Genomic DNA, 27,063 nt, shown 5'->3' with positions numbered 1-27,063 from the left:
TCTAAACTGCTTGTTTCTAACAGCATATCAAATTCAAGCACAAAATTATTCTCCTTTCTATATCATTTAGCCTGAGAAGACACTTGAGATAGCTTTTGAGTATAGCTTAAGTGAAAAAGGAGGGTGTTTAGGCCAAAAAGATGGTAGATATCCAGTGGCTAAAGCAATATGCAGAGATTAGCTCATAAAATTTATTCAGTATGACTTTATTCAAGGAGAAGATTAAATGATCCAGGAAACAGAGGGGAGTGGAGCTCCTCAGAAGAATGAGGTTTCTCTCATGGCCTGAGAAACAGTGATGGGGCAACTCTTCTTTTCTAGCCCTTTGTTCTTGGTAGGGACTTTATAAGTGATAATCACAGGAATGAATGCTTCTTCCTTGTAGGGCGGACCACTACCTCCTGGAATCACTATGTTCTCTTGCAATACCAGCACTTCTGGTCATTCTACCTTCCTCCTCACTGGCTTCCCAGGTCTGGAAGCTTCTCACCATTGGGTTTCCATCCCCATCAACCTCATCTGTGTGGTTTCCATCCTGGGGAACAGTATCATCCTCTTCCTGATCAGCACAGATCCAGCCTTACATGAACCCATGTACAGCTTCCTGTCCATGCTGGCAACCTCTGATCTGGGCCTCTGTGCCTCCACCTTCCCCACCATGGTGTGGCTCTTCTGGCTGGGTGTTCGCGAGCTGCCCTTCGATCTCTGTGCAGCGCAGATGTTCTTCATCCACGCCTTCACCTATGTGGAATCTGGGGTGCTGCTGGCCATGGCCTTTGATCGCTTTGTTGCCATCCGGGACCCTCTGCACTATGCCTCCATTCTTACCCACTCAGCCATGGCCAAAGTGGGGGCTGCCATCCTGGTGAGGGCCGTCCTGCTCAATCTCCCAGGACCCATCCTCCTGCGGCGTCTGCTCTTTCCCCAGTTCAGCGTACTCTCTCACTGCTACTGCCTGCACTGTGACCTTGTGGGACTGGCCTGCTCAGACACTCAGGTCAACAGCCTGGTTGGCCTGGTCTCCATCCTCCTCTCTTTGGGTTTTGACTCCTCCTTCATCATGCTCTCCTATGCCCTGATCCTACAGACGGTGCTGAGCATCGCCTCCCCTGGGGAACGATTAAAGGCACTCAACACCTGTGTCTCACACCTCTGCATCGTTCTCATCTTTTACTTGCCCAAACTGGGGCTGTCAGTTTTGCACCGAGTAGAAAAGCACAGCTACCCTGCTCTGGCAGTGCTCATGGCCAACCTGCACTTCTTGGTGCCACCCTTCATGAACCCTATTGTCTACTGCGTCAAGTCTAAGCAGATCCGTCAGGGCCTCTTAAAGCGCTTCCAGCAGAAAAGGGTTGATGTCTCTTAGAGCAGCAGAAGGAGAAGGCAACGGCAAGCCACTCCAGTACTCTTGCCTAGAAAATCCCACGGATGGAGGAGCCTAGTAGGCTGCAGTCCATGGGGTCACTAAGTCAGACACAACTGAGCGACTTCACTTTCACTTTTTACTTTCACGCATTGGAGAAGGAAATGGCAACCCACTCCAGTGTTCTTGCCTGGAGAATCCCAGGGATGGGGGAGCCTGGTGGGCTTCCGTCTATGGGGTCACACAGAGTCGGACACGACTGAAGCGACTTAGCAGCAGCAACAGCAGCAGCATCAGCAGGGCAGCAGAAGGATCTCATGGTGTGCAACCCCTGTGGGTCAACCTGGATCTTGGGGGAGGATTAGTGGTTTAGTTAATTTTTGAGGTTTCTGGATGGTTCAGATCTTACCACTGAGCCTTTTTTGGGGCACCATCAGCTTCTATAATTATAGCTTTGGGGGACTGAGATTGTTGGAAAGCATATAGAAGTATCATCTTGATAATCCTCTTGTTGCCCTGATCAGAGTTGAAGTATTTCAGACTCATGTATACTGTAACATCTCCTGGCCTGGGGGACTTAACCCCACCCACTGAGAGGATGTGTATGCATATCTGTGTGTATAGGCACTTCTATTCTTTTCCCCACCAGATTCCACCCTTTTCCCCAATTCATTTCAAACCAGTAGAAAAGCTATATTCCTATTATATTGTTTATAATAAGAATATTGTATATAAGTATATTCTTTACCATCTGAGCCACCAGGGAAGCCTAAACTATATTCATCTGAATACTGATCTCCCACATTTAATATTAACCATCCGTCTAGTCAAGGCTATGGTTTTTCCCGTGGTCATGTATGGATGTGAGAGTTGGACTGTGAAGAAGGCTGATCGCCGAAGAATCGATGCTTTTGAACTGTGGTGTTGGAGAAGACTCTTGAGAGTCCCTTATACTGCAAGGAGATCCACCCAGTCCATTCTAAAGGAGATCAATCCTGGATGTTCATTGGAGGGACTGATGCTAAAGCTGAAACTGCAATACTTTGGCCACCTCATGCGACGAGTTGACTCACTGGAAAAGACTCTGATGTTGGGAAGGGTTGGGGGTGGGAGGAGAAGGGGACGACCGAGAATGAGATGGCTGGATGGCATCACCGACTCTGTGGACATGAGTTTGAGTGTACTCCGGGAGTTGGTGATGGGCAGGGAGGCCTGGCGTGCTGTGATACATGGGGTCGCAGAGAGTCGGACACGACTGAGCGACTGAACTGAACTGAACTGAACTCATATATCAAGAAACAAAAAAAGGGAGTGGTTGGTAGGAAATGCATAGGATAAACTGTACACGCTAAGTCCATCTATACCTGTTTACACCTTAGGGAGTAGTAGTTTTCTCTTGGTTCTCTTCATGAATGTCTCTACTTGGAGCTAGAGAGAAAGTTTGGCACTGTCAAGCCCTAGAAGGCTGCTCACTGTCTGTTTAGATTTTATGATTAAGTATTTGAAATAATGGTTAGATCCATTTTCTGAGCTTGCATGAGAGCCCATATGAGGGAAGAGTCCAGATTTATTCCTAGATTCCATGGTTTTAACTTTTAAGAAAACATTTCATCCAGGATTTACAAAATCTCTATATTGCTAAAACTGCCAACCCTATTGGATTTGATTTGTAAGGATGTAAGTATTAATTTCCACATTTATTCTGTTGTCACTCTTGGTAACTGCATGATAGGTGAGCCATTACCATGCATGAGACAATGAAAGGAATTCCTGTAGCATTAACAGTGCCTATCTTTCAAGTCTTAATTATTTTTTTCCTTCTTTCCTGAGGGTATTTTTTTCCTTCCTTCCTTCCTTTTATTGATTCATTTTTAGAAACCCTACTTTATTGAGGTATGATTGACATATAAAAAGTTGTGCATATTTAGTGTATATAACTTGAGTTTGGAGATAAGGGATCTGATCTTCTGTACAACATAGTGCCTATAGTTAACAATATTGTATTTCAAAAATTTTCTAAGAAGGTAGATCTTGTGTTCTTGGCAAATAAAAATGATAATAAATAAAAAAGGCAAGAGGAAACTTTTGGAGGTGATAGATATGTATATACTTAGATTGTGGTTATAGTTTCATAGAGCCCTTAATTTTATTGGTGTCTTCTCTTTGATATTTTTATATGTGAACCCTATCAGGCTGATTGAACACTTGTACCATAGGAGGCTGGGTAGGTTTGTGGCCATGCCCACTTTAGCCATTTGCCTTTATTTATTTTTTTATTAAATCGAAGTACAGTTGATTTACAATGTTATGTTAATTTCTGATATACAGCAAAGTGATTCAGTTATTTGCTGTTGCTCAGTCACTCAGTCGTGTCTGACTCTTTGCGACCCCATGGACTGCAGCACGCCAGGCTTCCCTGTCTGTTACCGATTCCCGGAGCTTACTCAAACTCATGTTCATCGAGTCGGTGATGCTATCCAATCATCTCATCTTCTGTTGTCCCCTTCTCCTCCTGTCTTCAATCTTTCCCAGCATCAGGGTCTTTTCCAATGAGTCAGCTCTTCACATTAGGTGGCCAAAGTATTGGAGCTTTAGCATCAGTCCTTCTAATGACTATTCAGGGTTGATTTCCTTGAGGATCGACTGATCTCCTAGCTGTCCAAGGGATTCTCAAGAGTCTTTTCCAGCACCAAAGTTTGAAGGCATCAATTCTTTGACACAGCCTTTTTTATTGTCCAGCTCTCATATCTGTACATGATTGCTGGAAAAAATATAGTTTGACGATATGGACTTTTGTTGGAAAAGTAATGTCTCTGCTTTTTCACATGCTGTCTAGGTTTGTTATAACTTTTCTCCAAGAAGCAAGCGTCTTTTAATTTCATGGCTGCAAGTCACCACCTGCAGTGATTTTGGAGCCCAAGAAAATAGTCTGTCACTGTTTCCTATGTTTCCCCATCTATTTGCCATGAAGTGATGGGATCAGATGCCATGATCTTCATTTTTTGTATGTTGAGTTTTTTCTCATTTTTTCTATGTTGAGTCAGCTTTTTCACTCTCCTTTTTCATTTTCATGAAAGTAAAAGTCACTCAGTGGTGTCTGACTCTCTGCAACCTCATGGACTATACAGTCCATGGAATTCTCCAGGCCAGAATACTGGAGTGGGTCGTGCTTCCTTTCTCCAAGGGATCTTTCCAACCCAGGGATCGAACCCAGGTCTCCCGCATTGCAGGTGGATTCTTTACCAGCTGAGCCACCTGTGGGTGGTCACTTTCAAGAGGCTCTTTAATTCTTCTTTGCTTTTTGTCATTACGGTGGTGTCATCTGCATATCTGAGATTGTTGATATTTCTTCTGGCAATCTTGATTCCAGCTTGTGCTTCATCCAACCAGGCATTTTGCATGATTACTCTGCATATAAGTTAAATAAGCAGGGTGACAGTATACAGACTCGACATACCCCTTTCCCAATTTTGAGCCAGTCTGTTGTTCCATGTCCTGTTCTAACTGTTGCTTCTTGACCTTCATACCTGCCTTTCTCAAAAGGCAGGTGAGGTGGTCTGGTATTCCCATCTCTTGAAGAATTTTCCACAGTTTGTAGTGATTCACTCAGTTTAGCCGCTCAGTTGTGTCCGACTCTTTGTGACTCCATGGACTGCAGCACGCCAGGCCTCCCTGTCCATCACCAACTTACGGAGTTTACTCAGACTCATGTCTATTGAGTTGGTGATGCCACCCAACCATCTCATCTTCTGTTGTCCCCTTCTCCTCCTGCCTTTGATCTTTCCCAGCATTGGGGTCTTTTCAAATGAATCAGTTCTTTGCATCAGGTGGTAAAAGTATTGGAGCTTCAGCTTCAGCATCAGTCCTTCCAATGAATATTCAAGGTTGATTTCCTTTAGGATGGACTGGTTGGATCTCCTTGCAGTCCAAGCGACTCTCAAGAGTCTTCTCCAACACCACAGTTCAAAAGCATCAATTCTTCAGTGCTCAGCTTTCTTTATAATCCAACTCTCATACATGGCTACTGGAAAAACCATAGCTTTGACTAGATGGACCTTTGTTAGCAAAGTAATATCTCTGCTTTTTAATATGCTGTCTAGGTTGGTCATAGCTTTTCTTCCAAGGAGCAAGCATCTTTTAATTTCATGGCTGCAGTCACCATCTGCAGTGACTTTGGAGCCCCTCAAAATAAAGTCTCTCACTGTTTTCATTGTTTCCCCATCTATCTGCCATGAAGTGATGGGACCAGATGACATGATCTTAGTTTTCTGAATGTTGAGTTTTAAGTCAAATTTTTCCCTCTCCTCTTTTACTTTCATCAAGAAGCTCTTTAGTTCTTCTTGATTTCTGCCATAAAGGGTGGTGTGAGCCATTAGTCAAAGGCTTTAGCATAGTCAGTGAATCAGAAGTAGATGTTTTTTTCTGGAATTCTCTTGCTTTATCTATGATCCAACTGATGTTGACAATTTTATCTCTGGTTCTTCTGCCTATTCTAAATCCTGCTTGTACATCTGAAGTTGTCAGTTCACATATTGTTGAAGCCTAGCTTGAATGATTTTGAGCATTGCTTTGCTAGTATGCGAAATGATTGCAATTGTGCGGTAGTTTGAACATTCTTTGGCATTGCCCTTCTTTGGGATTGGTTGTATACACATACATTTTATTTAATATTCTTTTCCAGTGGAATTTATTAAAGGTATTGAATATAGTTCTGTATGCTGTATAGTAGGACCTTGTTGTTTATCTAGTTTGAAACTCATACTTTATCCTCTGAATTTATCCCTCCACCCCATCCCCCTTTGGTAACCGTGTTTGTTTACTATGTCTTTGAATCTCTTTCTGTTTTATAAATAAATTCATTTGTATCACATTTTTACATTCAACATATAAGTTATATCATATGTTATTTTTCTTCATCTGAATTACCTCATTAGTATGATAATCACTAGGTCCATTCATGTTGCTGCAAATGGCATTATTTCATTACTTTTAATGGCTGAAAAGTATTCCTATGTATGTGTGTTGTGTGTGTCTACCACATCTTTATCCATTCATATGTTGATGAACATTTAGGTTGCTTCCATATCTTGGCTATTTTAAATAGTGCTGCTATAAACATTATGGTGCATGTATCTTCGGAGAAGGTAATGGCAAGCTATCGGGGTCCAGCCCCGATATGACCCAGGGTATCCTCGGGATGAACGGCGTCGGCGTTAGAGAGAGAGAGAGAGAGAGAGAGAGAGAGAGACAGGGGCTGATGATTCCTTGGTTTACGCTGGAAACCAATAAAACCCCAGCATGGGGTTTGCTCTGTTTACGTAGGCCGCAGGCGCCCTCTCGAATCGCCGGAGGCACCCCACCAGGGCACCCCCTCGAGTGAGTCTTAGAAGCCCAGGCAGATAAGTAAACTCAGAGGGCCCAGCGCTCCAAGGATCTCAACCAGAAAAAGGAGAATAGAGAAAAGGATGGAAAGAGAGAAAGAACGACACGGGGAGACCAAACTTCAGTGAGCAAGGCCCAAAACTTTATTTTCCAGTGCTGCTTTTATACCCTAAGTTATGCGCATAAGAAACAGAGAAAGGGAGGTATAGATTCACACCAAAATCGCGTGGGGTCAGCAGTCTTGACCCTTATCAGGATCAGGGCTTATTTTTGTGTGATAAAAGTTTTTAGATGGTTTACATCATCTTCTGGCCAGGGGGCCTGCTAACAGTTTATGGCCCTCTTCTCCTGACAATAGGTTAGTTAGCAAGTAAAAGACCCTTTTTTTTAAGGTGACTTTCCTAAAGTTAGGTGCATAACAAAGTTACATTCCTATAAGGCACCGGTGTAGTGAGCTGCAAGAAAGGAACTTATTAACTTAAGATCTGATGTGATTAAATCAAAGGTTACTACTTATATTCTCTATATGTGATTAATATATTTCCAAGGATACAATAGATAGAGGAAACTTTGCAGCAAGCATTGATTCAACAATGAAATCTTTTTTAGTACTACTCTAATGATTTTAACTTCTTCAACAGATTTCTGTATATTAGAATATTAGGCTTTCTGTCCTTGCATGGCTGGGAGGCTATAAACAGTCACACTCATAGTTGTAAGAGCCCGGACAAACTTGTCATGCAAGTTAGAAAGCTATCAGAGGGGCTTGGGTCGGAACACTCCTATTAAGCCGAGGAGAACTTTTAAACTACAGTTCTGAATTAATGTTTTCAGAGAAAGGTGGTTGGGGGAAGCCCCGGTAAGTATTAGAGGACTTGGTAAGAGGCGTAAGATAGTAAAGCAGTCAGATTCCGGTTTTCTTTGGGGTAGATGCTCAGGTAAGTCCAGGGGGCTCCTCGAGTCCTGATTAGCCTTTGCCCGTCAGGCCTCTTCCCCAGTTGACCTTTGCCACGGGTAGGATTCCCCTCGCTGGCTCCCGGCAGCAAGCCACTCCAGTACTCTTGCCTAGAAAATCCCATGGACGGAGGAGCCTGGTAGGCTGCAGTCCATGGGGTCGCTACCAGTCAGACATGACTGAGCGACTTCACTTTCACTTTTCACTTTCACACATTGGAGAAGGAAATGTCAACCCACTCCAGTGTTCTTGCCTGGAGAATCCCAGGGATGGGGGAGCCTTGTGGGCTGCCGTCTATGGGGTCACACAGAGTCGGACACGACTGAAGTGACTTAGCAGCAGCAGCAGCAGCATGTATCTTATTGAATTAGACTTTTTTCTGGATGTATGCCCATGGATGGAATTGTTGGATTATATGGCAACTGCATCTATAGTTTGTTAAGAAACATTCATAATATTCTCTATTGTCACTGCATCAATTTACATGCCACCAGCAGTATAGAAGTGTCCCCTTTTCTCCATACCTTCTCCAGCATTTATCATTTGTAGATTTTTTGATGGTAGCCACTCTGACCCGTATGAGGTGACATGAGAAATTAGTTGAATTAAGTCTTTTTCTCTTGCTGCCTTTATCTTTATCTTTCACTTCTGCCATTTTAATTATAATATGTCTTGGTGTAGGTTTGTTTGGGTTCATCTTATTTGGGACCCTCTGTCTTTCCTGTACTTATATATCTGTTTCCTTCATTAGTTTGGGGAATTTTTCAGCTATAATTTTTTCGGATACATTTTCAATCCTCCTTTTTTCTTTCTTCTCTTGGGATTCCTATTATGAGTATATCGTCTGTTTATATTGTGCCATAGAGCTCATATATTGCTTTCATTTGCTTTTCTGTCTGCTCTTCTTATTGGATGATTTCCATATTCTGTCTTTCGGATCACTTACTCATTCTTCTGCATTATTTAGTTTGTTATTTATTGCTTTTAACTTGACTTTTGTCTTGGCAAATGAACCTTCTAATTGGCCCCTCTTTATAGTTTCTATTTCCTTGTTACAGTGATCCACATTTCTATCAAAAGTCTTTCTTAATTCCTTCAGTATTTTAATCATCTCCTTTTTGAACTCAGAATCTGGTAGACTGGAGAGATCTGTTTCATTGTTCTTTCAGGGAATGTCACTTATTCTTTTAGTTGGGAGTGGTTCCTCTTCATTTTAGTTTTATTTCTCTGACTATGAATTTGGGAGAAACAATTATCTACTGTGGTCTTGAAGGGCTGTTTTTATATGAGAGTGTCCCTGTGTAGCCTGTGTGAGCCTAATGCTTTTGTTATGAGGGATGTTTTTAGTATGGTTGTCTGCCATATCTTTCCTCAGTGTGTGCTGGTCATTATCCACTTAATAGGGGTTCCAGTTGGTGTTGTGTTGACAAGAGACTGCTCTGGAGGTTGGATGGGGCCTCCTCTTTGCTCTGTGGTTGTGACAGCCCTGTGGGGGCAGAGTCTGCTCCCGTTGTTGGAGGAGAAGCCCCCAGATCCATTTCTGAGCTGCAGTGTAATGCTGGCTGGACTGGAATACTTTTGCTGGGAGAGGAGCGCCTAAGTACCCCTTCACAGGAGCTGTCCATCTGGAGGTGCTCTCTTTGGTGTCACCTGTTACCTGTTTTCCACAGAAGAATGGAAATAAAAAAGAGCAAAAATCAATGAAAGAAAAAGCAAACAATAAAGAAAAATCAACAAATCTACAAATTGGTCCTAGAAATTAATAAAATTGATACATTTCTCTCCCTTCCCCCCGACCCCCACTGGCATGATAGAACAGGGCCAACTCACACAAATAACCTATATCAGAAATAAAAGAAGTGGTAGGTCCTACAGAACTGAGAGAATAAGAGGAAGTTATAAACAATTTTGTAATATATTAGTATATTATTTTGACAATTATATTATTTTGTTAATTTAGGGAAAATTGGAGAGCTTGTGAAAGTAGAAAATCTAAATATACCTATATTTATGAAAAATTAATGTAAAATAACAAAACAAAGAAAAGAAATGTCAGATCCAGATATTTCCTGTTGAATTCTATCAAATATTTTAGGAATAAATAAAATAAATATTATATTTTCCAAAAATAAAGCAGTAAGGAATACTTTCTAATATTTTTATGAGGCAAGCAAAACCCGATATAAAAACCTGATAAGGAAATTATAAGAAAGAAAATTATAAGATAAATATCTATTATGAATGTTGATAGAATATTCTTATCAGAATATTAGCTCTAGTAATATACAAATATGATAATACATCATGACCAAGTGAGGTGTATTCCAGGAATGCAAGGTAGTGTGACATTTAAAGAGAAGTCAATATAGTATGCCCCATTAACAGAATGAAGGGGAAAAACTAAATGATTACCTAATTATATAAAGAAAAGTTAATTTACTAAATTCAATACCATTTGGGTAAAAACTTTCAACAATTGGTAAAGGGTACACTATAAAAAGTCTATAGTTAACATGATACTTAATGATGAAAGATTGAATGCTTCCTGAGATTAGAGACAAGGCAAGGATGCTTGCCTTACTAATTCTATTGAACATTGTGTTGGAGGTCCTAATCAGGACATTAAGATCAGAGAAAGAAATAAGATTCATAAAATTAAAACCATAGCAATAGTCTTTACAGAAATTAAAACATGAATTCTAAAATATAGGAATGCAAAGGACATAGAATAATAAGAACCAGTGCAGAAGTACAGTGTTGGATGACTACTTCATCTTGAGACTCATTATAAAGTTATCATTAATAAAGCAGTATAGTATTGATGGAGAAGGAAATGGCAACCCACTCCAGTATTCTTGCCTGGAGAATCCTGTAGACAGAGGAGCCTGGTGGGCTGCTGTCCATGGGGTCACACAGAGTTGGACACGACTGAAGCGACTTAGCATGCATGCACGCATAGTATTGACGTTCTTGATATATTTGATTCCGTAAAAAAAAAATTATGGAGGTCTTCGCTTACTTGGTGTGGATTGGAACTACCAGAGCTGTAACTCTAGAGTTGCAGTTTTATAGAGCAAACACTAACCATGCTGGAACTATCTTTCAAGAAAGGATTCTAGAAAGCTGTAACGAAAACTCTGAAAAAGGAAGGGAAAAAGCACTGGAGATGCTGAAAGAGGGCTATTTGATTTACATCTGCAAAGTGCTGCAAAAAGTCATCCATACAACAGTATCTCATTGAAAGCCATGAGCATCATGAACTCTTTTGTCACTGATATCTTTGACAGTATCGCAGGGAGGCATTGCTCTTGGCCCATTACAATAAGGGTTCAATAATTACTTCTAGGGAGATCCAGGTGGCCATGCGCCCGCTGCTGCCTGGGGAACTGGCCAAGAACACCATGTTCAAGGGCACCAAGGCCATCAACAAGTTCACTAGCTCCAACTAAATATCTTTCTACTTAACCCAAATGCTCTTTTCAGGGCCTTAAAAATAATCAAAGAAAAAAATCTAGAAATACATCCACATATAAAGAGCTGCCTGATTTTTGATAAAGTTGCCTAGGAAATTCAATTTGCAAAAAATGCCTTTTAGACAAATAATGCTGGAACAGCGGGATATCCATATGTAAAAAAATAAATCTCGATTTCTACTTCACATCATACACAATTATTATTTGTGTTGGAAGACAGATCTAAAATTAAAAGCTAAATCTATAAAACAGAGAATAAAAATTGATTATTTTGACTTTATCACAAATAAAATTGTTTTTTCATCAAAACAAACCAGTAAGAAAATCAAATGCCAAGACACAAAATTGGAAAAAATATTTTTACTGTGCATGTAAGACAACTTGTATTCAGAATACATAAATAGCTGGTACAAATCAATAACAAGCAAAAAATTTGATTAAAATGGACAAAAGATTTTAACAAACATGTCACAGAAGGTGTATACATGAACAGTAAACGTACAAAAAGTTGCTCAACATCATTAGGCACCAGAAAAATGCAAATTAAAACCATAACTTTCTAGTACATACCATACATGTACTAGAATGGATAAAATTTACAAAAAGAATGACAGAATCAAGAGTTGACTAGGATGTGGAGCAGCTAGGAACTGTCACACATGGCTGGTGAGAGTGTAAAATGATATAATTACTTTGGAAAACCATTTGGCGGGTTTTATTAACCATACACCAACCTTTGTTTTTATTGACGTATAGTATAGTATATTAACTTCTGGTGTACAATATAGTAATTCAGTATTTTCATAGACTGTACTCCATTGAAAATTATTACAAAATAATCACTATATCTCCTTGTGCTCTATAGTATATTCTTGTTGCTTATTTATTTTGTACATCATAGTTTGTATCTCTTAATTCCAAACTGTTATTTTGCCCCTCCCATATAACCTAGAATTTCCTCTCCTAGGTTAAGAAATATTCATAGCAGCTTTATTCATCATAGCCAAAAATAGGATATAACCTGATATCTAAAAACAAATAGATAAACTTTGGTATATTCAGACAATGGAATACTTCTTAGCAGTAAGAAAGAATTCACAATAACACAAATGAATCTCAAAAACATAATGCTGAGCCAAGAATACATACTATGCCAGTTTAATCCAAGGTAATCTCAATGCGGAAGCAGGGGTATGGCCTGGAAGGAGCACAAAGGACCTTTCCTGGGTTATGAAAATATTCTGTATCTTGTTTACGGTGATGATTATCCTGATGGTTATCCATTTGTCAGAAATCATCAGACTATACACTTAATATGTTTACTTCATTTGGGTAAATATTCCCAGGTGGTCTCCCATCCAAGTACTAACCAGGCCTGACCCTGCTTAGCTTCCGAGATCAGACGAGATCGGGCGCATTCAGGTTGGTATGGCCGTAGACTAGGTAAATTATACCTCATAAAAAAAAAGAATGGTTTGGGGAAAAATAAATCTAACCATAACCAGTGTAGTCCCAAATAGGATGGAGTTGATTCTCTTGACTTCCCTCATAGTTTGAATGAAATATTCTGGAGATTAGAAATTATTGGTTAGTTTGAGGTCTCTGTCTGGCAAACTTACTTGACTGTTCAGTTCAGTTCAGTTCGGTTGCTCAGTCGTGTCCTACTCTTTGCGACCCCATGAATCACAGTACACCAGGCCTCCCTGTCCATCACCAACTCCTGGAGCTCACTCAAACTCATGTCCTTCGAGTCGGTGATGCCATCCAGCCATCTCATTCTCTGTCGTCCCCGTCTCCTCCCACCCCCAATCCCTCCCAGCAACAGAGTCTTTTCCAGTGAGTCAACACTTCTCATGAGGTGGCCAAAGTATTAGAGTTTCAGCTTTAGCATAAATCCTTCCAATGAACACCCAGGATTGATTTCCTCTAGAATGGACTGGTTGGATCTCCTTGCAGTCCAAGGGACTCTCAAGAGTCTTCTCCAGCACCACAGTTCAAAAGCATCAATTCTTTTAAAACTATCAATTTCATGTGTGCTGAGCCCTGGAGTGAAAGAAGAATTATGGTAACATGAAAGTTGCTGGGACTATAGAGGGGGATTTTGTTGAGGTCTCATAATCAAGTTGTCAGAGATTTTATCTTACTGAATCACCATTACATCTCAAAGCCTCTGGAATAGTGTTTGGCATGTTTCATGTTCTCAGAAATGTTAGTGATTTAGAGAAAGAATTATCCCCTCACTCCTAGATTAAGCCTTATTAGATTCTTGGTCATTGGGCCTAGATTTATAAGAACCCACCTGGTGAAGAGTAAAGAGCAAGGGATTTGGAATTAGAAAGATCTGAGTTTGATTTCTGGCTGTAATATTTACTTGCTCCTTGGATAAGTTACTGCCTTCCTAACCTTCTACCTCTGATTCCATAAAGAGTGCGTTGTTAATCCTATGTTCCCATCAGATGGTTCTGAGACTACAGTAACTTGATGCACATCCTCTTGGTGTACTGCAGTGTTGAGCTAATCTGTTGCTGCTTCTGGATATAGTTCTGGGGACGTAGGTCACTCTGAGCCTGCTAGAGAAGCTTTCCTGTGTAAATTCTTTCCTAGCTTATTAATATGCTTCACTGGGGCATATTATCAATCTGCATCTTGATTCTGAGCAGGGAGGCAGAACCAGAGCCCCTGAGAACTTTGGACCCTAAGGGGCCTTCTAGTTGCAGCCATCACTTTCATTTTTGTAAACCTGCTCAGGAGGTCCCATTGGATTGCCTTTCCAAACAAGATGTGTGATCTCCTCCTTAAACATTTGCAATTTAGTGACAGCTCCATGGGGCTACTCCCAGGGAACAGAAAGAAAGACTAAGGTTGTTCAGACTTGACATTATCTGACCCGAGACGTTGTTCCCACACCTTACATCTGGCAGGGCCTTTCCTATCCATGCAGAGATGAGTTGGGCCCAGAGAACTCATTTCCCCTGATTAAGTTAGGTGTCATTACTTCATCCCTCTGGGTAATAATCATAATCATATTAGTGTTATTTGGTTTAGCTGTTTTCTCCTCACAGGTATGTTTCCTCTAATAGAGAGCAGTCATCGTGAGAGGACTTTTGACCTAATCAAGGCCATACCCCTAGATTTTAGCAAAATATTTGGCTTATAGCATGCTCAGTGAAAAAATAAATGCTCTCATCTTCCAGAGAACCTTCCTAGATTGGCAGTAATATTGTTGCTTAGTCCTCTGTTCAACGGACGGTTTGCCCTTGATTCTTATTTGTTGTTGTTGTTGTCCCTTTGGCCCACTGCCGACTGCTCTGCCTCTGTGTCTTTCTGTCCCTCTAAATTCTGTGTGTTCCTCCCATCAGATTTACCGCTCATTGGAAGGACTGATGCTAAAGCTGAAACTGCAATACTTTGGCCACCTCATGCAACGAGTTGACTCACTGGAAAAGACTCTGATGCTGGGAAGGATTGGGGGTGGGAGGAGACGGGGACGACAGAGCATGAGATGGCTGGATGGCATCACCGACTCTGTGGACATGGGTTTGAGTGAACTCCGGGAGTTGGTGATGGACAGGGAGGCCCGGCGTGCTGTGATTCATGGGGTCGCAAAGAGTCGGACACAACTGAGCGACTGAACTGAACTGAACTGAGGGAGGAATCCACGTATCTCCATCAGAGTAGGAACACCTGACTATGGATGAATGCTATTTCCCCTTGTCAGACCTCTAGTCATATCTTTCTCACTTTATCAAGGTCTTCTGGAAGGCAGGAACCATGTCAGAACAGCAGAGTGGGATTCCCTGGGAGGCCATCTTCTGCTTGATAACCATGTTTCCCATTGCACAGAGGCTCCTAGGGCATTGTAACCACATCCACATCACAAGTGGGAAACCCCTGATGGTTCTTCTCCCATCTCACCTGTGCTGTGCCTCCTTATCAAAGGAAGGATACCTTTGAATGTGGGTTTCTGTCTCTCCATCATGCTGGGAGCCACTGATCTCTTAGACATTGCCCAAAGGCTAAGGGAAGAATAGGATATGGTTTCTGGGTGGGGTTGAAGACTTTATGACTGGACAACACCCCGCTTCAGCAGTCGGAGGGCCCCGTCCCGGATCTGCTTGGTCTTCATGCCGTAGATGAGGGGATTGAGCATGGGTGGCATGACAAGGTAGAGGTCAGCCAGGAGGATGTGGATGTGCCGGGGCACATGCCAGCCAAAGCGCTGAGTGTAGAACGAGAAAAGTCCCGGTGTATAGAACAGAAGGATGACGCCCAGGTGGGAGCCGCAAGTGCCAAAGGTCTTAGCCCTTGCCTCCTTGGAGGAGAGGCCTAGCACAGCCCGGAGGATGAGTGCATAGGATATAGCAATGCAGATGGAGTCAGTGCCCACCACCAATGTGGCAGCAGTGATGCCATAGATGTTGTTTGGCTGTGTGCCCCCACATGCCAGCTTCACCACAGCCATGTGCTCACAGTAGGAGTGGGCCACCACTCGGCCACAGTAGCTCAGTCTTGCCAGTAAGCAGGTGAGTGGGGTCATGAGTCCCAAGCCACGAAACACAGCAGCAGCCCCCAACTTGCCCACAGCCTCTAGGGGCAGCAATGACCCATAATGTAGGGGCCGGCAGATGGCCAAGTAGCGGTCAAAGGCCATTGCTAGCAAGATGCCAGATTCTACAGCTGAGAAGCCATGGATGAAGAACATTTGGGTGGCACAGGCCCCAAAGGTGATCTCAGCAGCATTTGCCCAAAAGAGTGCAAGGAGCTTGGGCACAGTGGAGGTGCAGAGCACCAGATCGATGATGGACAGCATGCATAGGAACAGGTACATGGGCTGGTGCAGCTCAGCCTCCGAGTACACCACCAGTAGAACTGCTGTGTTGCCGAGTACTGCCAGGGTGTACATGGAGCAGAATGGAAATGCAATCCAAAAGTGGGAGGCCTCCAGGCCAGGAATTCCCATGAGCAGGAAGGAGGTTGGATTCTGCTGGCTGTTGTTTGTGAATTTCATGGCTAAGTCAAGGTAGGGTGGGTAGAGAAATTATTGTCTTGACTTGAACTCTAGGAAGTGCTGAGAGATGAAGCATTTGGGATGCACCATTATGCTGTGGCAGAAACAGAAATGGCAGCAGGAAATGTTTGAGCTAGATATCATGAAAAATATCCAGTGTGAGAAGATTATAGAGTGCTGGGAAATGATGCAAGGCAAGAGGTGAAGTTATCATGATCAGGATTCATTCAAAGGAGCCCTTTCCTCTTATGTCTGATTTGATACCGTCTATCTTAGAGGGTGAAGGGTGAGTGGAATGGGTGCAGAACCCTCATGGTGAAGATGAGCAGCTAGAAACTCTTACAACTTTCTTTCTTTTCCTACCTGTGAATCATCTTCTGCCTGTACTCTGCCTATATCCATCTACTTTCTCTGAGTCATCTGCCTGGGTGACAATATAAGGGTAATGTCATGGTCAAATGAATCAGATGTGGTTACTTTTCAAGATGGGAAGATCAGGACTGAAGGGAAGAGAAGGGAAAGTAAGGAAATCCTGGATGGATTTTTCCATCCATCGAGCCTATGATTACTCACAGATAAGGCTCAAAATCTGAGTTGAGGGGACTTCCCCGGCAGCCCAGTGGTTAAGACTACATGCTCCCAATGTAGGAGGTACAGGTCTGATCTCTGATCAGGGAACTAAGATCCCACGTGCTGTGTGGCACCACCAAAATTTTTTTAAAAAATTAAAAAAAAATCTGGGTTCGGATCAGGCTCAGTGAAACACATGTTGAGGGGCTGGGTCTCTTGTACACTATTACAGCCACAGCACTGCCTGAGTAATGTTAGGACTGGGATCCTGTGCCTTGCCTTAGGTGTCCTGTATGGATGCTGCTAGAAAACAGGTGAAATCATGCAGAATTTGTCAACGGTAGATGTCAGGTGATTTGGCCATAATGGGTGATCTGATATAGTTACTGAGAGACAATTGCAGACAAAGTATAGTCTCTCATAAAAATCAAAATTACATGGGGAAAAAAAGGGGACAAGAAGTGAATTTTAATCACTAGAATAATAGACTCGTTCACTGTAAGCAGATAGAGAGACTAAGGTTGGTCTAATGATAGTGCTGACCTCCTACATATCTCCTCCCCATCTCTGTCCACTACTCTCACTCACTGTATCCCCCGATCCTCTATCTCCTACATGTGCCTTCTCATTTCTCTCTTAGCCACTAGCCAGCCAGTAGTTGAGAATCTGAGAAAGAGGGAAGGTTAAATTTAAAAATTCAAGAAGGAGAGACACTAGATGGAGAGGAGATACGGATGAAAAGGAGAGAAGACTGAGAATAAGAACCAGAGATGGACAGAGGAGAGAGTAGAAAAGAATGGAGAGACACAAAGCTGCCTGTCGTACCCTGGTTTCTAAGATAACAGGATGTGACTATGTTCTGATTGCTAGTTGGGACAGAGAATGTGAAACTGATTGGATCCTCTGGAGATAGCCCATGTGTATCCCTAACCTTAAATGGCAATATTCCTTGTAATCCCTTGCACCAGCTGTCCAAACCCAGAGACAAAGTGGTAAGAAGAGAAAGGGCGAGGTCTTCCAGTGTGATCTGGGGGAAGGAACCCTGATCTAGGATGCCTGATTTTCTATACCTGTGCCAACTGTGGCTGTTACTGTGATATTGAATCACCCCGTCTCCTTCTGCTTCCTCCTCCTTTCCTCCATGTATTCCCTACTTTCTCTTCTGTGCTATCTTCCCCAAGTTTTCACATCCATCTTGGACCCAAGCAGGTCTCGAAGGGATTTAATTTGGGTGGTGGCTGAAGGGTCAGGGACAGAGAAATATCTCGGTGGGGGATTTCATGAAAAGGTATATGTAAATTGTTCCATGCTATGAATGGGAATACTATGTGTTTGGCTGAGTGAGTGATTGTGTGTGTCTGTATATGTTGTGCAAAGCACACGTGCAAGACTGTATTCAGAAGAACCAGGTCCATATAGCTAGGTAAGACTTTGTTTTTGGAGTGTGCTTGCTTCACTTTTTCTTTTGGTGTGGAAGCAATTGAGAGTTGAATAATCCAGGTTCAAGTGGAGCAATCTTGTTTTCTTTCCTTTCCATGTTTTCCTTCCCCCACTCAGTCTTTTAATAATTGAATCAAGTTTCCTCGGTTCCAAAACTGCCACTCGAAAGTGTGCCACTTTTACTGTTTACTAAAGCAGCAAGAGCTCATCTGAATGCTGGTGATGTAACCCACTTCCTGCCTTTCATCATTTCCCAAAGTTCTGCAATCTTCCCCTCCTGGTTTTCATGGGATCTAACTCAAATATTAGTGAGAGGGCCAGAAAGTGAGGATCCTAAAGCCCTCACCTTCACCTTGACCTCTTTCCTGGAATCTGAGCATTTATTGTGCTTAACAAAAAATATTCCAACTTCATTTTCCCCACTGTGCAAATGGGGACTCAACAAAACAAAATGCCCCTCACCTCTCTTTATCCCTAATTATCTTCGTATTTGGGATGAGAAAGCCTTTACTTGAAAATATACAAGAATAGAAGCTAAAATATAGGAACAAGGCTGTTTTACAAGGAAAAGAGCAAGTTCCTGTCACTAGAGGTGCTCATAAGCACCTGAAAGTTCTCTGCCAAGCTGTGTGATCTCAGTCGGCACAAACCTCTCGCCACCTGCTTTCTCATCTGTGACCTGGAGGGGATGATTCCTATGTCAGGGACTACCATGAGGAGTCATTATGGGAGACATGTATCTGAAGAGCAATAAGACCACATGGCATAGAGCGATGATCAAAAGGTGTGATGCGTTCCTAATGCCTTTTTGTCTGAAGTGGAGAATACCTCAGGAGAAAATTATCTCAGTAGCTCTCTGGTCTTTGAACTGCTGAGTACTCTGCCTGTTGTAGGAATGAGCACACAGGCTTACCGGGTCTGGGCTGGGGAGTGGTAATGGAGCCTCAGGTCCTGCAGGGCTTGGAATGTGAGGAGCAAAAGAGCTGGAGTATTTATCTTGTTATTAGGGCCTTAGCTGAGAGTGAAAAATTCCCTGGGGATGAAGTCACTAAAAAGATCTCTGGGATGCTGCAAATAGCCAGAAAATTGAAGTTAGGAAATGTAGGCTTTGATGGAGTAGGAGGGAAGGATAGGACACCAAAGATCTACCCTGCAAGTTCAATGTGGGTAGGAGGGGGGTAGGTGGAGAGACCCTCAAGCACAAGTAATCCTAAAGATTATTGGCACAGGAATGCATTTTAAGAGATGAATATATATATATATATATAAACTAATGTTGTTTTCCCATCTGGTCTCTTCCATCTGTTCCAAATCCAATTTGTTTATCAGTGTTTTTTCTTTTGGGGGTGGGGTGGGTGGAGCAAGCTACTTCTCTGAATATAATTTCTTTATAAAATGAGGAGGCGATGAATATTAAATGAGATGATATATTCAGGGCATAGAACATTTTGTTTGGTTTGTGCCAAACTCTCAATAAAAAGTTTTTATTATTTTATCAAATTCGGTGATCACTGGTTGAGAATCTGTTATATGCAAAGAACTATGCAAGATGTTAGGGCACAGAGTTGAGAGTATGCCCCTGTACTTAAGGAGGTCTTACCCTGGTTTGGAGAATGGGAGGACATATAAAAGTTAATTAATTAAATAAGATATGTATAGACATAAAAAAGACACAGAGACTCATTAGCAGGGAATTAGGGTCAAGGATTTTGGGTTTAGAAGTACAAGGTGGGCTTGGAGAAAGGGGTACAGGAGGGAGAGAAAACGACGTGTGTAAAACATGACAGATAAGGTATAATGAGCATTTCCTGGAAACCACTGAAGCCCAAATCAAAGTTTCTATTTTTGTGAATCGTCTCTGATCCTCAGAACCACAATGGGTGTCCACACAATATCTTATCAAATGTTGCTTGTGTGATGCTGTCTACTTTAAATCTCTTTCGTGTTACCTTGTTGTTCAGTTGCTCAGTTGTGTCCAACTCTTTGCAACTTCATGGACTGCAGCACTCCAGGCTTCCCTGTCCTCCGCTGTCTCCCAGAGTTTGCTCAAACTCATATCCATTGAGTCGGTGATGCCATCCAACCATCTCATCCTCTGCCGTCCCCTTCTCTTCCTGCCTTTAATCTTTTCCAGCATCAGGTCTTTTCCAATGTGTCAACTCTTCACATCAGCTCGTCAAAGTATTGGAGCTTCAGCATCAATATTTCAACATCAGTCTCTTCAATGAATATTCGGGATTGATTTCCTTTAGAATTGATTGGTTTGATTTGCTTGCAGTCCAAGGGACTCTCAAAAAGTCTTCTCCAACACCATAGTTCAAAAGCATCAATTCTTTTTGATGGCTGAAAAATACTCCATTGTGTATATGTACCAAAGCTTTCTTATCCATTCATCTGCAGATGGACATTCTAGGTTGCTTCCATGTCCTCGCTATTATAAACAGTGCTGCAATGAACATTGGAGTACATGTGTTTTTTTCAATTCTGGTTTCCTTGGTGTGTACGCCCAGGAGTGCGATTGCTGGATCATATGGCAGTTCTATTTCCAGTTTTTTGAGGAATCTCCACACTGTTCTCCATAGTGGCTGTACTAGTTTGCATTCCCACCATCAAAAAAAATGCATTTGAGTCAGTTCTAATGAGGTGGATGAAATTGGAGCCTATTATACAGAGTGATCGACACAGTCAAAGGCTTTGGCATAGTCAATGAAGCAGAAATAGATGTTTTTCTGAAACTCTCTTGCTTTCTCCATGATCCAGCGGATGTTGGCAATTTGATCTCTGGTGCCTCTGCCTTTTCTAAAACCTGCTTGAACATCTGGGAGTTCACGGTTTACATACTGCTGAAGCCTAGCTTGGAGAATTTTGAGCATGACTTTACTAGCGTGTGAGATGAGTGCAATTATGCGGTAGTTTGAGCATTCTTTGGCATTCCCTTTCTTTGACTGTGTCGATCACAATAAACTGTGGAACGTTCTGAAAGAGATGGGAATCCCAGACCACCTGACCTGCCTCTTGAGAAACCTATATGCAGGTCAGGAAGCAACAGTTAGAACTGGACATGGAACAACAGACTGGTTCCAAATAGGAAAAGGTGTACGTCAAGGTTGTATATTGTCACCTTGCTTGTTTAACTTATATGCAGAGTACATCATGAGGAACGCTGGGCTGGAAGAAGCACAAGCTGGAATCAAGATTGCTGGGAGAAATATGAATAACCTCAGATATGCAGATGACACTACCCTTATGGCAGAAAGTGAAGAGGAACTCAAAAGCCTCTTGATGAAAGTGAAAGAGGAGAGTGAAAACGTTGCCTTGAAGCTCAACATTCAGAAAACAAAGATCATGGCATCTGGTCCCATCACTTCATGGGAAATAGATGGAAAAACAGTGGAAACAGTGTCAGACTTTATTTTTGGGGGGCTCCAAAATCACTGCAGATGCTGACTGCAGCCATGAAATTAAAAGACGCTTACTCCTTGGAAGGAAAGTTATGATCAACTTTGATAGTATATTAAAAAGCAGAGACACTACTTTGCCAACAAAGGTCTGTCTAGTCAAGGCAATGGTTTTTCCTGTGGTCATGTATGGATGTGAGAGTTGGACTGTGAAGAAGGCTGATCGCCGAAGAATCGATGCTTTTGAACTGTGGTGTTGGAGAAGACTCTTGAGAGTCCCTTATACTGCAAGGAGATCCAACCAGTCCATTCTAAAGGAGATCAATCCTGGGTGTTCATTGGAAGGACTGATGCTAAAGCTGAAACTGCAATACTTTGGCCACCTCATGCGACGAGTTGACTCACTGGAAAAGACTCTGATGCTGGGAAAGGTTGGGGGCGGGAGGAGAAGGGGACGATGGAGAATGAGATGGCTGGATGGCATCACCGACTCTGTGGACATGAGTTTGAGTGAACTCCGGGAGTTGGTGATGGACAGGGAGGCCTGGCGTGCTGTGATTCATGGGGTCGTGGAGAGTCGTACACGACTGAGCGACTGAACTGAACTGAACTGATACAGAGTGAAGTCAGCCTGAAAGAAAAACATCAATACAGCATACTAACGCATATATGTGGAATTTAGAAGGATGGTAACCTTAACCCTGTATACGAGACAGCAAAAGAGACATAGGTATATAGAACAGTCTTTGGGACTCTTTGGGAGAGAGTGAAGGTGGGATGATTTGAAAGAATGGCATTGTAGCATGTATATTATCATATGTGAAATGAATCTCCAGTCCAGGTTCGACGCATGATGCAGGATGCTTGCGGCTGGTGCACGGGGATGACCTGGAGGGAGGATATGGGGAAGAGGGAGGTGGGAGGGGGGTTCAAGAAAGGGAACACATGTACACCTGGGGCAGATTCGTGTCAATGTATGGCAAAACCAACCAATATATTAATGTAAAGTAATTTGCCTCCAATAAAAAAAAAAAATTAATTAAAAAAAAAAAGCATAAATTCTTCAGTGCTCAGCCTTCTTTATGGATCAACACTCACATCCATACATGACTAACTGCAAAAACCATAGCTTTGACGAGACAGACTTTTGTTGGCAAAGTAATCTCTCTGCTTTTTAATATGCTGTCTAAGTTTGTCATAGCTTTTCTTCCAAGGAACAAGCATATTTTAATTTTATCGCTACAGTCACCATCCACAATGATTTTGGAGCCCCTCCAAATAAAGTCTCTCACTGTTTCCATTGTTTCCCCATCTATTTGCCATGAAGTGATAGGATCAGATGCCATGATCTTAGTTTTCTGGATGTTGACTTTTAAGCCAGCTTTTTACTCTCTTATTTAACCATCATCAAGAGGTTCTTTAGTTCCTCTTTGCTTTCTCCCATAATGGTGGTATCATCTGCATATCTGAGGTTATTGATATTTCTCCTGGCAGTCTTGATTCCAGTTTGTGCTTCATCCAGCCTTGTATTTTGCATCATGTACTCTGCATATGAGTTAAATAAGCAGGCTGACAATATACAGCCTTGGCATACTCCTTTTCCAATTTGGAACCAGTCCATTGTTCCATGTCTGGTTCTCACTGTTGCTTCTTGACCTGCAAACAGGTTTCTCAGGAAGCAGGTGAGGTGGTCTGGTATTACCATATCTTTAAGAATTTTCCACAGTTTGTCGTGATCCACACAGTCAAAGACTTTTAGCCTAGTCAATGAAGCAGACATAGATGTTTTTCTGGAATTTTCTTCTTTTTCTATGATCCAGTGGATGTTGACAATTTGATCTCCAGTTCCTCTGCCTTTTCTAAATCCAGTTTGAACATCTGGAAGTTCTTGCTTCACATATTGTTGAAGTCTAGCTTGGTGAATTTTGAACATTATTTTTCTAGCATGTGAAATGAGTGCAATTGTGTGGTAACTTGAACATTCTTTATCATTGCCTTTCTTTGGGATTGGAATGAAAACCAACCTTTTCCAGTCTTGTGGCCACTGCTCAGTTTTCCAAAATTGCTGACATACTGTGTGCAGAACTTTTACAGCATCATCTTTTAGGATTTGAAATAGCTCAACTGGAATTTAGTCACTTCCACTAGCTTTGTTTGTAGTGATACTTCCTAAGGCCAACTTGACTTTGCATTCCAAGATATCTGGCTCTAGGTGAGTGATCACACCATCATGGTTATCTGGTTCATTAAGACCTTTTTTGTATAGTTCTTTTGTATATTCTTGCCACCTCTTCTTAATATCTTCTGCTTCTGTTAGGTCCATACCATTTTTGTCCTTTATTGTGCCCATCTTTGCATGAAATGTTCCCCTGGTATCTCCAATTTTCTTGAAGAGACCTCTAGTCTTTCCCATTCTATTGTTTTCCTCTATTTCTTTTCATTGATCACTGAGGAAGGTGTTCTTTCTTTTTTTAAATTTATTCATTTTTATTGGAGGCTAAATACTTTACATTATTGTATTGGTTTAGCCATACATTGACATGAATCTGCCCTGGGTGTACATGTGTTTCCCATCTTGAACCCCCCTCCCACCTCCCTCCCCATCCCATCCCTCTGGTTCATCCCAGTAAACCAGCCCTGAGCATCCTGTATCATGCATCGAACCTGGACTGGCAATTCGTTTCACATATGATAATATACATGCTTCAATGCCATTCTCCCAAATCATCCCACCCTCGCTTTGCTATTCTTTGGAACTCTGGCATTCGGATGGGTGTAGCTTTCCTTTTCTCCTTTGCCTTTCGCTTCCCTTCTTTTCTCAACTATTGGTAAGGCCTCCTCAGACAACCGTTTTGCCTTTTTGCATTTCTTTTTCTTGGAGATGTCTTTGATCACTGCCCCTTGTACACTATTATGAACCTCCTTCATAGTTCTTCAGGCACTCTGTCTATCAGATCTAATCTCTTGAATCTATCTGTCCCTTCCACTGTATAATCATAAGGGATTTCATTTAGGTCATACCTGAATGGCCTAGTGTTACCTTAGATAAATTAAATAACCACTTCTTAGCCTCTATAAATATGGGAAGAGTTGTCATATTACATGTAAGATGTTTAACACAGTGCCTGGGTCATAATAAGTTCTTAATAGATTATTGTTACTATTTCTACATTATTCTTTTTCAGTCATCTTCCTACATAATGGGTTTTGTGAAGTCAAATACCATGGTGAATCCATCTTTTTCTCTGATAGTGCTTAAAATGAGACCGTGTGATTTTAGATTTGGAGAGAAAGCTGTTGAATGAACAGCTTGTCCAGTGATATTCCAATCAAATGTAGGCCAGGCAGACATGAAACTTATTTTAGACAACCAGTAAGTCAACAAATGTATGTTCTTTACTTATTATGTATCTGACCTTGTCTTGGAGATATAAAGAACTGAAAAGAATCCCACTTTAAGTAGCTTTGAATGCAGATGGTGGAGGGATGAAGTAGTGGGAGATGGCATGGCCCAGATGACAGAGAAAAAGGTGATGTAGGCTTTGTTCTCACATATAGATTCCCAGAGGAGCTCATAGGAGCCTCATACTTCAAGAATTAAGTTTCTGAGATCCTCAGTTTTGGCTATTCTCTCATTTAGTTCTTCCAGAGACACATTTGATTCTAATAAAAAGAATAAGTGACAATAGCAGATTCATGAGCTGACTCTTAGATTTTATTCCAGTATCACAGTGCTCAGAGCTATGCTTAGGATCTCCCTTATCTTGATGTGCCTCAGGGATAGGCATGGCCACTCATTGTTAACTTGAGATATCATTGGGCAGACCTTTATTCAACTAAGGATATTTGTTGTACAGAATATTAAGCACCTACTATGCTGATTGCAGCCATGAAATTAAAAGACGCTTACTCCTTGGAAGGAAAGTTATGACCAACCTTGATAATATATTAAAAAGCAGAGACATTACTTTGCCAACAAAGGTCCGTCTAGTCAAGGCTATGGTTTTTCCCGTGGTCATGTATGGATGTGAGAGTTGGACTGTGAAGAAAGCTGATCGCTGAAGAATTGATGCTTTTGAACTGTGGTGTTGGAGAAGACTCTTGAGAGTCCCTTGTACCGCAAGGAGATCCAACCAGTCCATTCTAGGGGAGATCGATCCTGGGTGTTCATTGGAAGGACTGATGCTAAAGCTGAAACTGCAATACTTTGGCCACCTCATGCGACGAGTTGACTCACTGGAAAAGACTCTGATGCTGGGAAAGGTTGGGGGCGGGAGGAGAAGGGGACGACAGAGAATGAGATGGCTGGATGGCATCACCGACTCTGTGGACATGGGTTTGAATGAACTCCGGGAGTTGGTGATGGACAGGGAGGCCTGGCATGCTGTGATTCATGGGGTCGCAGAGAGTCGGACACGACTGAGCAACTGAACTGAACTGAACTGACTATGTGTCAGCATTTTTCTAAGTATTAGGAATATAGTAGTGAACAAAGAAGACAAAATCCTTGTTCTCTTGGAACTTCTAGGTTAGTAAGAGAGACTTTATTTAGTGTTTGCTTTGTTTTTTAATCTAATTTTAAATTAAATTTTTATTGGGGTATAGTTGCTGTGCAATGTTGTGTTAGTTGTGTTAGTTTCTGTTGTACAGCGAAGTAAATCAGCTATGCATATCGCCTCTTTTTTGGATTTCCTTCCCATTTAGCTCACCATTTCTGAGAAAGAAATGGCAACCCACTCCAGTATTTTTGCCTGGAGAATTTCACGGACACTGGAGCCTGATGGGCTACAGTCCGTGGGGTCGCAAAGAGTTGGACATGACTGAGCGACTAACACTAGGTCACCAGAGAACATTAGGTAGAGTTCCCTGAGCTCTACAGTAGGTTCTCAGTTGTGTATTTTATATACAGTATCAACAGAGTATAGATGTCAATCCCAATCTCCTAATTTATCCCACCTCCACCCCTTACTCCCTTGGTATCTATATGTTTGTTCTTTATGTCTATGGAGAGACTTTTTATTTTTTAAAAAATAATACATGACACCAATAGGTACTGATAAGTGTTAAGAAGAAAATAATGGGATAAGAAGATAGAAAATGACAGGGAGCACAATTTTGGATAGATTGGTCATAGTTGGCCTTTCTGCAGAGGTGACATTTAAGTAGAGATCTTGATGAGACATGTGAACAAGACATGCAGCTATATGAAGGACAAGTGTGCCAGGCAGAGGGACCAGCAGATGGACAGGTCTTGAGGTCTGAAATGTGACTGGTGAATCTGAGGGACAGCATCAGGACAGTTGCTGGAGTGAAGTGATTAAGAGGAGAAGGTAGGAATTGGGAAGGGTAGCCAGAGACCAGATAATAGGGGGTAAGCCATAATGAAAACTAGAATTCATTTGAAATGAGGTGGAAAGATACTGGATGACTTTGAAAAGGATTATGTTATGCTGTGACTTAAGTTTCAAAAGTTC

General features: G+C 41.9%; 2 protein-coding genes across 2 annotated transcripts; one reads left to right on the top strand and one right to left on the bottom strand.

Moving 5' to 3' along the window:
• The first annotated feature begins 412 nt into the window (after nucleotides 1–412).
• Nucleotides 413–1,366, top strand: LOC129554004 (olfactory receptor 51G2-like). The gene has a single exon (XM_055422664.1). It carries the CDS (start codon nucleotides 413–415, stop codon nucleotides 1,364–1,366), a length of 954 nt encoding a protein of 317 aa, XP_055278639.1.
• A 13,867-nt stretch (nucleotides 1,367–15,233) lies between these two features.
• Nucleotides 15,234–16,181, bottom strand: LOC129554003 (olfactory receptor 52P1-like). Its single transcript, XM_055422663.2, has one exon. The coding sequence runs from the start codon at nucleotides 16,179–16,181 to the stop codon at nucleotides 15,234–15,236; it is 948 nt and encodes a 315-aa protein (XP_055278638.2).
• Between the last annotated feature and the right edge of the window lie 10,882 nt (nucleotides 16,182–27,063).

The sequence above is a fragment of the Moschus berezovskii genome, chromosome 14, assembly GCF_049115385.1.
Source record: "Moschus berezovskii isolate FMDL1 chromosome 14, NW_MosBer_1.0, whole genome shotgun sequence".
NCBI lineage: Eukaryota > Metazoa > Chordata > Mammalia > Artiodactyla > Moschidae > Moschus > Moschus berezovskii.
This window is presented reverse-complemented; position numbering and strand designations above follow the sequence as displayed.